This window comes from Triticum aestivum, chromosome 5D (assembly GCF_018294505.1).
Source record: "Triticum aestivum cultivar Chinese Spring chromosome 5D, IWGSC CS RefSeq v2.1, whole genome shotgun sequence".
NCBI lineage: Eukaryota > Viridiplantae > Streptophyta > Magnoliopsida > Poales > Poaceae > Triticum > Triticum aestivum.
The window spans coordinates 467,861,159-467,874,587 of NC_057808.1; the positions used below are offsets into that span (position 1 = coordinate 467,861,159).

At 52.1% G+C, this 13,429-nt stretch overlaps 1 protein-coding gene across 1 annotated transcript; it reads left to right on the forward strand.

The window, feature by feature from the left end:
- Positions 1-10,410: 10,410 nt before the first annotated feature.
- Positions 10,411-13,022, forward strand: LOC123122838 (beta-glucosidase BoGH3B). The gene is made up of 6 exons (XM_044543200.1): positions 10,411-10,972; positions 11,067-11,212; positions 11,299-11,542; positions 11,655-11,759; positions 11,843-12,025; positions 12,141-13,022. Exons 1-6 carry the CDS (start codon positions 10,451-10,453, stop codon positions 12,855-12,857), a joined length of 1,917 nt encoding a protein of 638 aa, XP_044399135.1. The 5' UTR covers positions 10,411-10,450; the 3' UTR covers positions 12,858-13,022.
- The last annotated feature ends 407 nt before the right edge of the window (positions 13,023-13,429 follow it).

Genomic DNA, 13,429 nt, shown 5'->3' on the forward strand with positions numbered 1-13,429 from the left:
CCATCATCATCTTGTGCCTTTGATCTCCATCTCCAAAGCACCGTCATGATCTCCATCGTCACCGGCTTGACACCTTGATCTCCATCGTAGCGTCGTGTCGTCTCGCCAACTATTGCTTCTACAACTATCGCTAACGCATAGTGATAAAGTAAAGCAATTACATGGCGTTTGCATTTCATACAATAAAGAGACAACCATACGGCTCCTGCCAGTTGCCGATAACTTTTACAAAACATGATAGTCTCATACAACAACGTATATCACATCATGTCTTGACCATGTCACATCACAACATGCCCTGCAAAAACAAGTTAGACGTCCTCTACTTTGTTGTTGCAAGTTTTACGTGGCTGCTACGGGCTTCTAGTAAGAACCGTTCTTACCTACGCATCAAAACCACAACGATATTTCGTCAAGTTAGTGTTGTTTTAACCTTCAACAAGGACCGGGCGTAGTCAAATTCGATTCAACTAAAGTTGGAGAAATAGACACCTGCCAACCACCTTTATGCAAAACTAGTTGCATGTCTGTCGGTGGAACCGGTCTCATGAACGTGGTCATGTAAGGTTGGTCCGGGCCGCTTCATACAACAATACCGCCGAATCAAAATAATACATTGGTGGTAAGCAGTATGACTATCACCGCCCACAACTCTTTGTGTTCTACTCGTGCATATCATCTACGCATAGACCTGGCTCGGATGCCACTGTTGGGGAACGTAGCATGCAATTTCCAAAATTTCCTACGCTCACGCAAGATCTATCTAGGAGATGCATAGCAACGAGAGGGGGAGAGTGTGTCTACGTACCCTTGTAGACCGAAAGCGGAAGCGTTTGACAACGCGGTTGATGTAGTCGAACTTCTTCTCGTTCCGACCGATCAAGCACCGAACGTACGGCACCTCCGAGTTCTGCACACGTTCAGCTCGATGACTTCCCTCGAACTCTTGATCCAGCAAAGTGTCGAGGGAGAGTTTCGTCAGCGCGACGGCGTGGTGACGGTGATGGTGAAGTGATCCGTGCAGGGCTTCGCCTAAGAACTACGACAATATGACCGGACGTGTAAACTATGGAGGGGGGCGCCGCACACGGCTAACAACTGTTGATGTGTGTTCTAGCGGTGCCCCCCTCATATATATATATATATATAGGTTGGAGGGGAGGAGAGGCAGCCAAGGGGGCGCCAAGTAGGAGGAATCTTACTTGGGCGCCTCCCAATTCGGCCTCCCCCTTCCATATCCATCCGGAGGGGGAAGGAAGGAGGAGGGAGGAGGGAAGGAAGGAGGAGGGAGGAGGGAAGGAAGGGGGAGGCCGAATCCCTCCCCTTCCTTTCTCCCTTCTCCTCTTTCCTTCCCCCTTATTTTGGCCTACATGGGGCGCACCAGCCCCTTAGGGGCTGGTCTGTCCCCCTCTTGGCCCATTAGGGCCCATGTAGTTGCCGGGGGGATGCCCGGAACCCGTTCCGGTGACCCGATATGCACCTGGTACCCCCGGAACACTTCTGGTGTCCGAATACCATCATCCAATATATGAATCTTTACCTGTCGACCATTTCAAGACTCCACGTCATGTACGTGATCTCATCTGGGACTCCGAACAGCATTTGGTCACCAAATCACATAACTCGTATAATACAAAATCATCATCAAACGTTAAGCGTGCGGACCCTACGGGTTCGAGAACTATGTAGACATGACCGAGACACCTCTCCGGTCAATAACCAACAGAGGAACCTGGATGCTCATATTGATTCCTACATATTCTACGAAGATCTTTATCGGTCGTACCGCAATGACAACATACGTAATTCCCTTTGTCATCGGTATGTTACTTGCCCGAGATTCGATCATCGGTGTCTTCATACCTAGTTCGATCTCGTTACCGGCAAGTATCTTTACTCGTTCCGTAATGCATCATCCCGTAACTAACTCATTAGTCACATTGCTTGCAAGGCTTATTATGATGTGCATTACCAAGAGGGCCCAGAGATACCTCTCCGATACTCGGAGTGACAAATCCTAATCTCGATCTATGCCAACCCAACAAACACCTTCGGAGATACCTGTAGAGCATCTTTATAATCACCCAATTAAGTTGTGACGTTTGATATAACACAAGGTATTCCTCCGGTATCCGGGAGTTGCGTAATCTCATAGTCAAAGGAATATGTATATGCCATGAAGAAAGCAATAGCAATAAAACTTAATGATCATTATGCTAAGCTAACGGATGGGTCTTCTCCATCACATCATTCTCCTAATGATGTGACCCTGTTCATCAAATGAGAACACATGTCTATGGCTAGGAAACTTAGCCATCTTTGATTAACGAGCTAGTTTAGTAGAGGCTTACTAGGGACACGGTGTTTTGTCTATGTATCCACACATGTATCAAGTTTCCGGTTAATACAATTCTAGCATGGATAATAAACATTTATCATGATATAAGGAATATAAACAACAACTTTATCATTGCCTCTAGGGCATATTTCCTTCAATTACTGCATCTGTTGATTTTACTTGTAGCTCCGTTTATTGAAGAACCTGAGCTCTTGGAAGAGGTGGCCAGTATTGGGAAGAGTGATGCCGAGGAAGCAACCAAGATTGCTGGTGCAGAAGGCCATGAACAGATTGCCGGGGATATCCAGGGGTCCCAAAAAGAGACAGAGAAAACTCCCGGCAGCACTTCTGGCCTAGGCATGGTCGTTGAGGAGAAAGCTCCTCTCCAATCCATGGGCCCTCTCCCCATGAACTATCCTCTGGCTGCAGCTTCGCATCCTTCCCCAAGCAAGTTGGCATTAGTCCTTACCCAACCCGGGCTCGCAGCTTCTGGCTCGTGCGCTGCAGCGGGCGTGGATTTTGATGAAGAGATCAGACGCATACTGGCGACGTTGTCCCGGAGGGTTGTAGAAGCTGGCGATTCTGCTGATAGTGCAAAGGATCTAGCCTTCCTAGAATCCGTGGCAGCAGGGCTCAAAGGTGCGCAGCACATCTATGATCTCAAGTGGCAGGCAGTCAAGGAGCAGCGTGATTCTCCTGTTCTTATGGATAAGAAACTGACGGACAAGGGCAGTGAATTGCGAGAATGGTACAAGAAGCAATCCCACTCCATCATGCGGCAAGAGGAGGTGCTGACCATGGCCAAGGAAGATATTGCTGCCCGGGAGGTCCGCTTGGTGGAGCGCGAAGTGCTTCTAAACGCCAAGGAGAAGGACATCTCTGCTCGGGAACGGAACCTCGAAGCCACCCTCCGCGGCAAGGATGAGGAAGTGGAGGTTCTTGTCCAGCAGCGTACCAAGGATTTGGAGGACAGTCACAAGGCCACGCTTGACGCGCTCACCCTTGAATCCTCTACCCAGCTGAAAAAGGTTACCGACGAGCTAGCTGCCGCATCTGCTGCCAAGACTGATCTTGAAAATCAAGTGAGCAAGTTGACGGAGGACCTTGCCGGGAGCGACAAGGAGATTTTTGCGGCTCTCAAAGAGGAAGCGCAGAAAGCACAGACCATCCTGAAGGTGGTGTAATCGCAGCTTTCCTTCAAGATCCAGGACCTTGATACCGCCAACGGTGTTATTTCTGACATAAAGGCCAGGATTGCTCCTTGGAGAAGGAAATTGAGTCTGCCGGTGCCCGCGAGAAATTGCTGATGACTAATCTGAACAAGGCTCGCACTCTCCAGAAGGACGCAGAAGAGAAGCTTGAGAACCAAATCCAGCAGCGTGACCTCTGGATCAAGAGCATGGTAGATATAGCTGAACGCCTCACTGCTCAGATTTCAAATATGGACATGAAGAGTTGGGCCTTCTCTGTTAGCAAGCATGAAGTCCCAAGTGCCAAGCTGACGCTCTTCTTCGAAGGCCTGATCGAAGGGCTGAAGATGTATGAGGACGACAGGGCCGCATGCTTTGTTGATGAATCCCGGAAGCTTGCTCGCGACGCCCTCTTTCTGGTCTTGAGCAACCTCGCTTTCTACCATCCAGACCTCAATCTTGCCGATGGCTTCAAGAAGCTGCCGCCAGGCGCCGATGTCTCTGCTGTCGCGGCTAAGGCCGGTCCCCTTGCCGACAAGGTTCTCTCAGTTCCAAGGGTTCCCGGAGGTCGCCAGGCCCAGCCTTGAACTATTCTTGTTGCCGTGGTGTCCTGTAATAAGACACAATATGTATCTCGTTTTTAGGCTCCGTACTGTTCTTGCTTCAATGCTTGTCGAACTGATATTTATTATGCTAATGCACGCTATCCTTCTTGTGTTTACCCATTGATATTCGTATGGTTAGTTTCCTTTGTGTACTTTGGTTGCCCGCCAATAGCATACTGTCGCGATTGCTTTGACGAACGGGTCCTTAGCATTCAGCCGGCAAGGACACGCTACCGGTGGGTTTTTCCTTGACAGTCCTTGACGTTGCCACCCACTTTGTTGAGTAGGCTCCAAAACAAGGCGAGGGCGCAGAAAAATACAGTAAGGTTCCATCGTACAAAGGATTTTTCATGCGAAACCGTTGGTTCTCCGAGGGATGTGCAAGTGCAAACTCCAAAGAAGAGTTAAACAAGCACGCCAACTTATCTTTTTGTCTATGTTCCCCTCCTGCCGGGGAGTACACTTGGTTATGCATAATATCTTCTCTTCCATCCGTGGTTGCCCCTCCTATATGTGTCTCCTAGGAGATCGTGCTCGCATATCCATTTTCACTCCGCAAAGATGAAAAATGGAAAGGATCAAAAAGGAAGGGACTAGGCAGTCCATTAGTTATGCACCCAGCCCCAGCACGAGCTAGGGGAGTCAACAAAAAACGTTTACAGCTAATGACATACGGTGGAAAAGGAAAAGAATCGGTCTCCCCCTCCTTTCTCTTTACTTCCAATGATCCCTTGGTGTCTAGCGCGAAGGACACACTGGCGCAGAAGGCCTTGCCGGGGCTCGCTTGCGGGGAGTGCCAACCAACAGATTCGCACCAGCGCTCAACTCAGGATTTACCCTTGGTGGGATAAATGCAGGACCGAGCTCCACGCAGGCTTATCGATGTTGGCGGCCTCACCATAACGCGCCCAATCATTGGTGAGTGACGAGGAAGGGAGGGGGGGTCAATTGCACGCCGTTTTCTCGTCCGCCGCCCAAACGACACCCTTTGGGATCGGATGCGCTCACAGGGGGCCACAAGAAGGGGCGGTGCCACCGCATGTCTCGCCCCTTCTTCTGGCCATGGGTAGCATAGTGGCCATGCCATTCGGGCCAACCATGTCATCCGCAGTGCCGTCGTCCCTCGTCCTCGTCGTCGCCGCCACCGCGGCGAAGGCGAGCGATGGAATCTGGAGGGGACGAGGCTAGGGAGTAGCATCGTTCTTTTCTTTGAAGCCATTGATGAAGAGGGTGATGATGAAAATGGTGATTGACGCGCTGTTCACAGCCTCGGGTTCGCGCAAGCGATTCCCCCTACCTGGCGCGCCAAAGATATTGTGGGAGAACACGACCACCTATGGGGCCATCGGCCCCTTGTGGTTCGGCAAGGGGGAAGATCACGTTGCACAAAGAGGGGAGGCCATGAAACAACATGATGGTGGTGACACTGGTGGTTTTTACCCAGGTTCGGGCCGCTGAAAAGCGTAAAACACTACTCCTGCTTTGGTGGATTGGATGGAGGAACACGATGAACACGCAGCGCTCTAACCCGGCAAGGTGGCCTCGGGGAGAGATGCTACGCGCGTACAAGTGTGCAAGGGTCCGAATCCCTTTCTAGGTAGACTTAGACCTCCTTTTATAGTTCAAGGGGTAACCACAGTGGCAAAACAGTCTTTATCTAGTGATTTAGATAGCTAACAGTGCTATCATACCTAACTCTGGCAGTTAGGACAAAGTGCATTAAATGAACTGCTAGGTGTCGTGCTGAGGGCGAAGCCCGGCAAGCCTGCCGTGCCGCTTAATCATCTTCTGCTTGTCTGTTTGACACGCCTTTCGACGGGAGGCATATGAGGGTAATTAGTCTTCCAACGGGCTGCCACGTGCTTAGTGGAGGCCACCTAATCACTTGTGGGCTCGACACCGCACCGATAAGTGACTTGTGTCGTTTTGCGGTGGAGCGGTGGTGCCTTGGCGGGATTCCTTGCTCTTGGCGGACCCGGCAAGCCTGCCGGGGAAATCTTGGACTTGTCCTTGGGGTGGCCTCGACCAAGCCAGGCTCTCCTGCCCGGCAAGGGAGGCCCTCCCAAGGTGGCATTATTCTGTCTTGTATATTGACTTGGTCTTCTTGATCTGCTCCTTGATATCACGAAGAGTGGTTTCTCTGGCTTGGTCTTGCTTTGCACATTGGTGTAGCCATTCCTTCGTCAAGCCCCGGCTGTCGGGGCGGAGGCTCCTCGTCCATGCACAAGTCAGGGGGAATAAACAACCATGTTTGTGTACCCCGACAACAACAGGACCAAAACAGTGGAGAAGCGGCCAATCTCCAACAACAGCATGCGGGCCTAAGAATAGGCACAAAAAAGAACAAACAACCACCAAGAGGACTTGCAATGGAGAGGAGGAAAGAAAAAGGACGATGAGTGAGGAGAAGAAGCTCAAAGGAAACCAAATGCAACAAGCACCCATAAAGAGAGAGAAAACAACACGAGCATCGCAGGGAAGAAACAACCCACCTCGAACATCACCGACGTCAATAGAAAGCACGTAAAGCTAATGGGCCATCGATCGCCACCGACAATAAAAATAGCACGAACGACGAGAAAACTCGAAGAAGCCATCTCATTAATGAAAAGAGAATTGTGTGAGGGGCAAGCAAGGGAGAAGAAGAAGACCACGCCCCATTACATACCAGAACACCCCCACGCACCGCAACAAACTGACATACCACACCCCAAGCACCCACCCACCAGTGCCTACCAACCCTAGACACACAGGGACGAAGGCACCTGTCTATGAGGCGAGCTCGGAGCATCCGACTCCCAACAGTCCGCCCACACACACCAACAGTTGTCCACTTGAACACCCGGGAACACGTTGGCAAGAACACGTCTCAGAGGCGGCGAGAGAGGCCGACCAAACACACATGGACAGATTGTTGGGAGCATGTGAATGACTCAGCAAAGCACGCACCCGATGAATGCTGGGCAAACAATACGCATTCAGGGCCTGCCAATAAAGGCTGGCCAAGCACAGGAAGGGTGCTTGGTCACACGCCCTTTCAATAGACGAGGCGACACATGCAGGGCGAGGGCAACAGGGCATCCTGGCAGCCTACAGTAGAAGTTAGAAATAAGCCCACGCATGGGAAACCAAACAACCAGGTAGGCAGATAGCCCAGACACACATCGCAAGGCGGCATGCGCGATGCGAGACCAATGCCCCGAGGCGTCCGGCACACGCACGTAACCGGGCAAGCTCCACGCACGAGGCTCGCGCTAACGAAGCAACCCGGCAGGACATGAACGATGTTGACAAGCCAACTCGGGTTTACCTGGTGTGCACGGAGTAGCACATGAGACGACACGCAAGAGCGACGCAAAGCCTTGCAAAGGGGTAGCCCCGGGTCGCGCTCGCGGTCCATGCGTCATGGACCCTGGAGTTAAACCGATCGGATGCGGAGCAGCTGCAAAGATCAGACGGTGCAGAGCATGCCAAGGAGGCATTGGTGGGAGGCACACGCACAATGACAGGCACGGAGGACACTCTCGCACGCCGATGCCCTTTTTCAAGAAAAAGGATTGCTGGAGCATGATCTTTTTATCTAACTCACCCTATACCGGCAAAAAAATAGGGAAAGGGAATTGCTTGGGATGCGTTTGGTAGGCCGCATACAGCCCAACCAAGCCTGGGCCGGATGAAAATGGGCCATTTGGTTGCGTGCAAGCAGGCATGGCTCACATAGGCACGAAACTTAAAGCACCCCAGAGCCTGGCTCGCTGGGAACGCTCAAATCGGCCGTTTCTAGCGCCAGGCTGACTCGGGCACAAAAGGAAGACGCGGCGTAGGGCGCGATGCAGGGGGGTTCGGTTGGAGATGGCAGGAGGGTAAATTGGCGGAGGCGGGATGGCGCGAAATATACTCTCACCACCCCTTTTACTCGCTCACCCTGGCTCTAGGAAAAGCCCTCCTCTATTATTGGCACCAGCGGCGGCGATGACTCAGATCTGCGGCTGCAACGGCGGAGTCGGCGTTGGTGGCGGCATCATCACTCCCCGGCAGCGGCAGCTTCTTATCCCCTTCTTCTTCGACTCCGCCCGAGCGTCCTCGTCTCGGCCATGTCTCCCCCGACCCCGAAGCTGGTAAGCTACCCCCCCCCCTCCTCTGTTAGGTCGTTTGGTAGGAGTGTTTAGGTTCGGTTGCGCCATTGCTCACCGCATATGGATGTCGCTTAGGTTGTGGATGAACAGAAAAAACTTCTAGTTCAGGCAGCAACGCTAATAGTTGCGGTTCAGGCCTGGATCCCGTTGGTCCATAAGAGAGCTGCTCGTCGGAGTGACAAACCTCTCATCCGATATGGTCCGATGTTAATCCAGGATCGGAGAGGATAGCCAATCTGAAGTACATCTACAATTGCAACAACACTGAGGCTCAGTGGATGCTTCGAATGAAAAGAGCACCTTTCGCCAGTCTTGTGCAGATGTTCAGGAGCAGGGGACTGCTAGAAGATAGTATCCACACCACTATGGAAGAACAAGTAGTCATGTTCCTCCATGTTATTGGTCATAGCCAGAGGTTCAGGGTTGTACACAACACCTTCAGGAGATCAATGGAGATCATCTCCAGGTACTTCAAGCAAGTGGTGTATGCTATTGGGGAACTCAGAGGAGAGATGATCGTGTCACCAACTAGCCGGACTGCAACCAAGATTCGCACTAGCCCAAGATGGTATCCATACTTCAAGGTGAGCACTGGCAGTATGTAGTTCATGCATTCATATGTTGTTATTGTTCTGTTGTAGCCATAACACCATCTTGTAGTGCCATTCTAGGATTGCATAGGGGCAATAGATGGTACTCATGTCACTGCCAGTACGCCGAGGTCACAAGTTGTAGCATATAGAGGGAGGAAGCACTACACAAGTCAAAATGTGCTTGCTGTTGTTGACTTTGATCTGAAGTTCACACATGTGCTGGCTGGCTGGGAAGGATCCGCACATAATTCTAACATTCTCAGTGACAACATAAGTCATCATGATGGCATCAATATCCCCGATGGCAAGTTCTACCTAGGAGATGTTGGCTATGCATGTCGTCCAGGTGTTCTTCCACCCTTCAGGAAAACCAGGTACCATCTGAACGAGTTCTCTGGTAGGAACTATCTTAGGACTCCTTCAAAACTGTTCAACCTCAGACACTCCAACCTTAGAGTAACGGTTGAGAGGGCATTTGGAGCTCTGAAGAATAGGTTTAAGATCCTGGATCAGAAGCCATTCCACCCTTACCCTACCCAGGTCAACCTTGTTCTTGCATGTTACATCATTCACAACTGGATCCTGTAATGGGGAATTGATGAACTCGTGTCGGAGGAGGAAGAGGCGACTCCTGATGAGGTGATCAGCTCCGGCCATGGTATGGAGGCGTTTGACAATGAAGCATGGAAGAACAAAAGGTTGGAGTGGGCTCAGACAATGTGCGATATCAGAGGTCAGACAAGGATCTAAAGAAGAAGAAGAAGAAGAAGATGATGATGATGAACTTCCACCTAGTTAGCATCGTTCAACTTTCCCCTATTCAACCATATTGGCTCTTAATAACTTGACTGTCATTTGCTAGTGGTTAGGATAAACTGACATTTGTTTTCTAGCTAGGACAAGACAATGTTCGGTGTGCGTGTGGTGAGGTCACCATTTGTGAAAAATGGTGATCACATTTTTAGCCGTTTGCAATCAAACAACATGTTGTTTGTCTAACAACAGCGACGCAGACAACCAAACAGCGTGCTAACTAATTACTCCCCTCATGCACGAAGCCTAATGCAAACAACCAAACTACATGCAAATGTTATTTTTCTAAGCATGCATTAGTTCAAACAGGTCCAACCGGGACAAGCATGCAAAATGCCCTACACAGAAATGTGAACCGAACGCACCCTTGGAGGCGCTCTTTATTCACATCCGAGAATTCAAGAAAAGAAGAGAAAAGAAAATTTCCCCTCGGGGGTCGGTGCCACGCCCTTCGCACACCCCCATGGAGCACTCCATTATTCAGTTTGGGGTCTTGCTTGCTTGTCCGGCATGGGTTACCCAAAGTAGCGGCTGCCGGGTCCCGCATGTGCATAGATATGTTTGAATATCTAATCTGACCCGACAGATGCGCCGTTGTCAATAATTCATGCAACTTGATCCGAAAAATCACGCATCTCTCGAACGCGGAGAACGGCAGGCGACGCACGACGGCCATGGCTCCTCTCGCCGTCACCTGCCCCGCCCTTCTCTATAAATTGTTGCACCGTCCTCGGCTCCTCTCGCCGTGGAACGCGTCCTGCCTCCATCACACGCCATGGCAGACGGCGGCCACCCCGGCGTTGCGCTCGCCGCGCTCCTGCTCTTCTGCGCCGTGCTCGGCGCTGGGGCCGACCACGCGCTGTACAAGGACGCCACGCAGCCCGTGGAGGCGCGCGTCGCCGACCTCCTGGGGCGGATGACGCTCGCGGAGAAGATCGGGCAGATGACGCAGATCGAGCGGCTGGTCGCGACGCCGGAGGTGCTCAGGGACAACTTCATCGGCAGCCTGCTGAGCGGCGGCGGGAGCGTGCCGCGGAAGGGCGCGACGGCGCGGGAGTGGGCGGACATGGTGGACGGCTTCCAGAGGGCCTGCATGTCGACGCGGCTCGGCATCCCGATGATCTACGGCATCGACGCCGTGCACGGCAACAACAACGTCTACGGCGCCACCATCTTCCCCCACAACGTCGGCCTCGGCGCCACCCGGGACCCCGGCCTGGTGAAGAGGATCGGCGAGGCCACGGCGCTCGAAGTCAGAGCCACCGGCATCCAGTACGCCTTCGCGCCGTGCATCGCGGTAAACTAAATCTCTGAGCAACACTTTGTGAGTTTTGAATTGCGTTTGCCGACACCATCACTCACTCACCTGCTGCTTCCCTTATCATGAACAGGTGTGCAGAGATCCGAGGTGGGGCCGGTGCTACGAGAGCTACAGCGAGGACCGCCGGATCGTGCAGTCCATGACGGAGCTCATCCCGGGCCTTCAGGGCGACGTCCCCAAGAACTTCACCAGCGGCATGCCTTTCGTCGCCGGGAAGTAAGATCCAGTCCACGAACACTTTGGAACTGCCACCATCACACTATGTAGAAAGAATTCAGTACAGATACTTGTGGGAACTGCAGGAACAAGGTGGTGGCCTGCGCAAAGCACTTCGTCGGCGACGGCGGCACGGTGAACGGCATCAACGAGGACAACACGGTCATCAACCGCGAGGGCCTGATGAACATCCACATGCCGGCCTACTTCGACGCCCTCGCCAAGGGCGTCTCCACCGTCATGATCTCCTACTCCAGCTGGAACGGGGTCAAGATGCACGCCAACCAAGATCTGGTCACTGGATACCTCAAGGACACGCTCAAATTCCAGGTAGAAAAGAAGGGAAAACAATTGCACTCGTGGTGTTCTTCACCCGTTGGATTCTTGCTCCTAGTCTTCAGATTTTCAGATGTTCATTGCCGTTGTCGCATCTTGACTGCAGGGCTTCGTGATCTCAGATTGGATGGGCATTGACAAGCTCACAACCCCTTATGGGGCGGACTACCCCTACTCGGTCAAGGCTTCTGTTCTTGCTGGCCTTGACATGGTGAGCAAGACAGACGGGAGACTGACTCTGTGATGTGAATGTAGTGTTGCTTGCTGAGGTTGATGTTTCTCCTGATGTTGCAGATCATGGTGCCTAAGAACTACACGCAGTTCATCAGCATCCTGACTGGCTACGTCAACAGCGGAGTAGTCCCGATGAGCAGGATCGACGACGCCGTCACCCGGATCCTGCGCGTCAAGTTCGCCATGGGCCTGTTCGAGAACCCTTACGCCGATCCCGCCATGGCTGAGCAGCTAGGCAAGCAGGTACTGACTGATGAAACTCTGGTACTGAATTCAGAAAGTTGCTGCCGACTTCAGAATTTTTTGCTTGAGCTCCTGAATTCTTGATTTATGGTGTGCTGCTACTTGGTATATGCAGGAGCACAGAGATTTGGCGAGGGAGGCGGTGAGGAAGTCGCTGGTGCTCCTGAAGAATGGCAAGACGAGCGACGCGCCGATGCTGCCGCTGTCCAAGAAGGCGCCCAAGATCCTCGTTGCCGGCAGCCACGCCGACAACCTGGGCTACCAGTGCGGCGGCTGGACGATCGAGTGGCAGGGCGACTCCGGGCGCATCACGGTGGGCATCACCATCCTCGACGCCGTGAGGGCGGCCGTGGACCCGTCGACCACCGTGGTGTTCGCGGAGAACCCGGACGCGGAGTTCGTCAGGAACGGCGGCTTCTCCTACGCGATCGTGGCGGTGGGCGAGCACCCGTACACGGAGACAGCGGGCGACAACCTGAACCTGACCATCCCGGAGCCCGGGCAGAGCACCGTGCAGGCGGTGTGCGGCGCCGTGCGGTGCGCGACGGTGCTCATCAGCGGCCGGCCAATGGTGGCGCAGCCGCTCCTGGCCGCATCGGACGCGCTGGTGGCGGCGTGGCTCCCCGGCTCGGAGGGTCAGGGCGTCACCGACGCGCTGTTCGGCGACTACGGGTTCACCGGGAGGCTGGCGCGGACGTGGTTCAAGTCGGTGGACCAGCTGCCGATGAACGTCGGCGACGCGCACTACGACCCGCTCTTCCCGCTCGGATTCGGCCTCACCACCGAGGGGACCTCGCAAGGGGACGGGGTGGCGCTACACAGCAGCATGTGATGGCGGTCAAGAACAAGTTACCATGGTGGTAATATTCATCACTTTTCACCAGACGGAGCGGTGTGGTAAATGTATCCTCACTATTATATGATGGTACTAAAACATACGCAAGCTGTGGCAAATGTATCCTCACTATTATGATAATACTAAAATATACTGAAGCTATGGTAAATGTATCCTCATTACTAGTAGTATGATGATACTAAAAATCATGACAATTAGTTACTACCATTCCCGCAAAAAGAAAATACTACCATCATAAAACTTAGGGTCATACTCCCTTCGTTCCCAAATATAAGTCATTTTAGATATTTCAACAAGTGACTACATACGAAGCAAAATGAGTGAATCTGCACTCTAAAATATGTCTACATACATCCGTATGTTGTAGTCCATTTGAAATGCCTAAAAAGACTTATATTTAGGAATGGAGAGAGTATATTGTTACAAGTGAAAATGCTAAATGGAGGACGAGCTCCATGGAGCCCTTTATTTTTTTTAAATTTAATACCTCATTTTCAAGTTCAAAAAAAATCTTGAAGGATCACACACATTCATACAGATGTATAGTA

Coding starts and splice junctions, on each gene's coding strand:
- LOC123122838 (XM_044543200.1), top strand. CDS start 10,451: ATGGCAGACGGCGGCCACCCCGGCGTTGCGCTCGCCGCGCTCCTGCTC. Junction 10,973..11,066: donor CCTTCGCGCCGTGCATCGCG/GTAAACTAAATC, acceptor TATCATGAACAG/GTGTGCAGAGATCCGAGGTG. Junction 11,213..11,298: donor ATGCCTTTCGTCGCCGGGAA/GTAAGATCCAGT, acceptor TGGGAACTGCAG/GAACAAGGTGGTGGCCTGCG.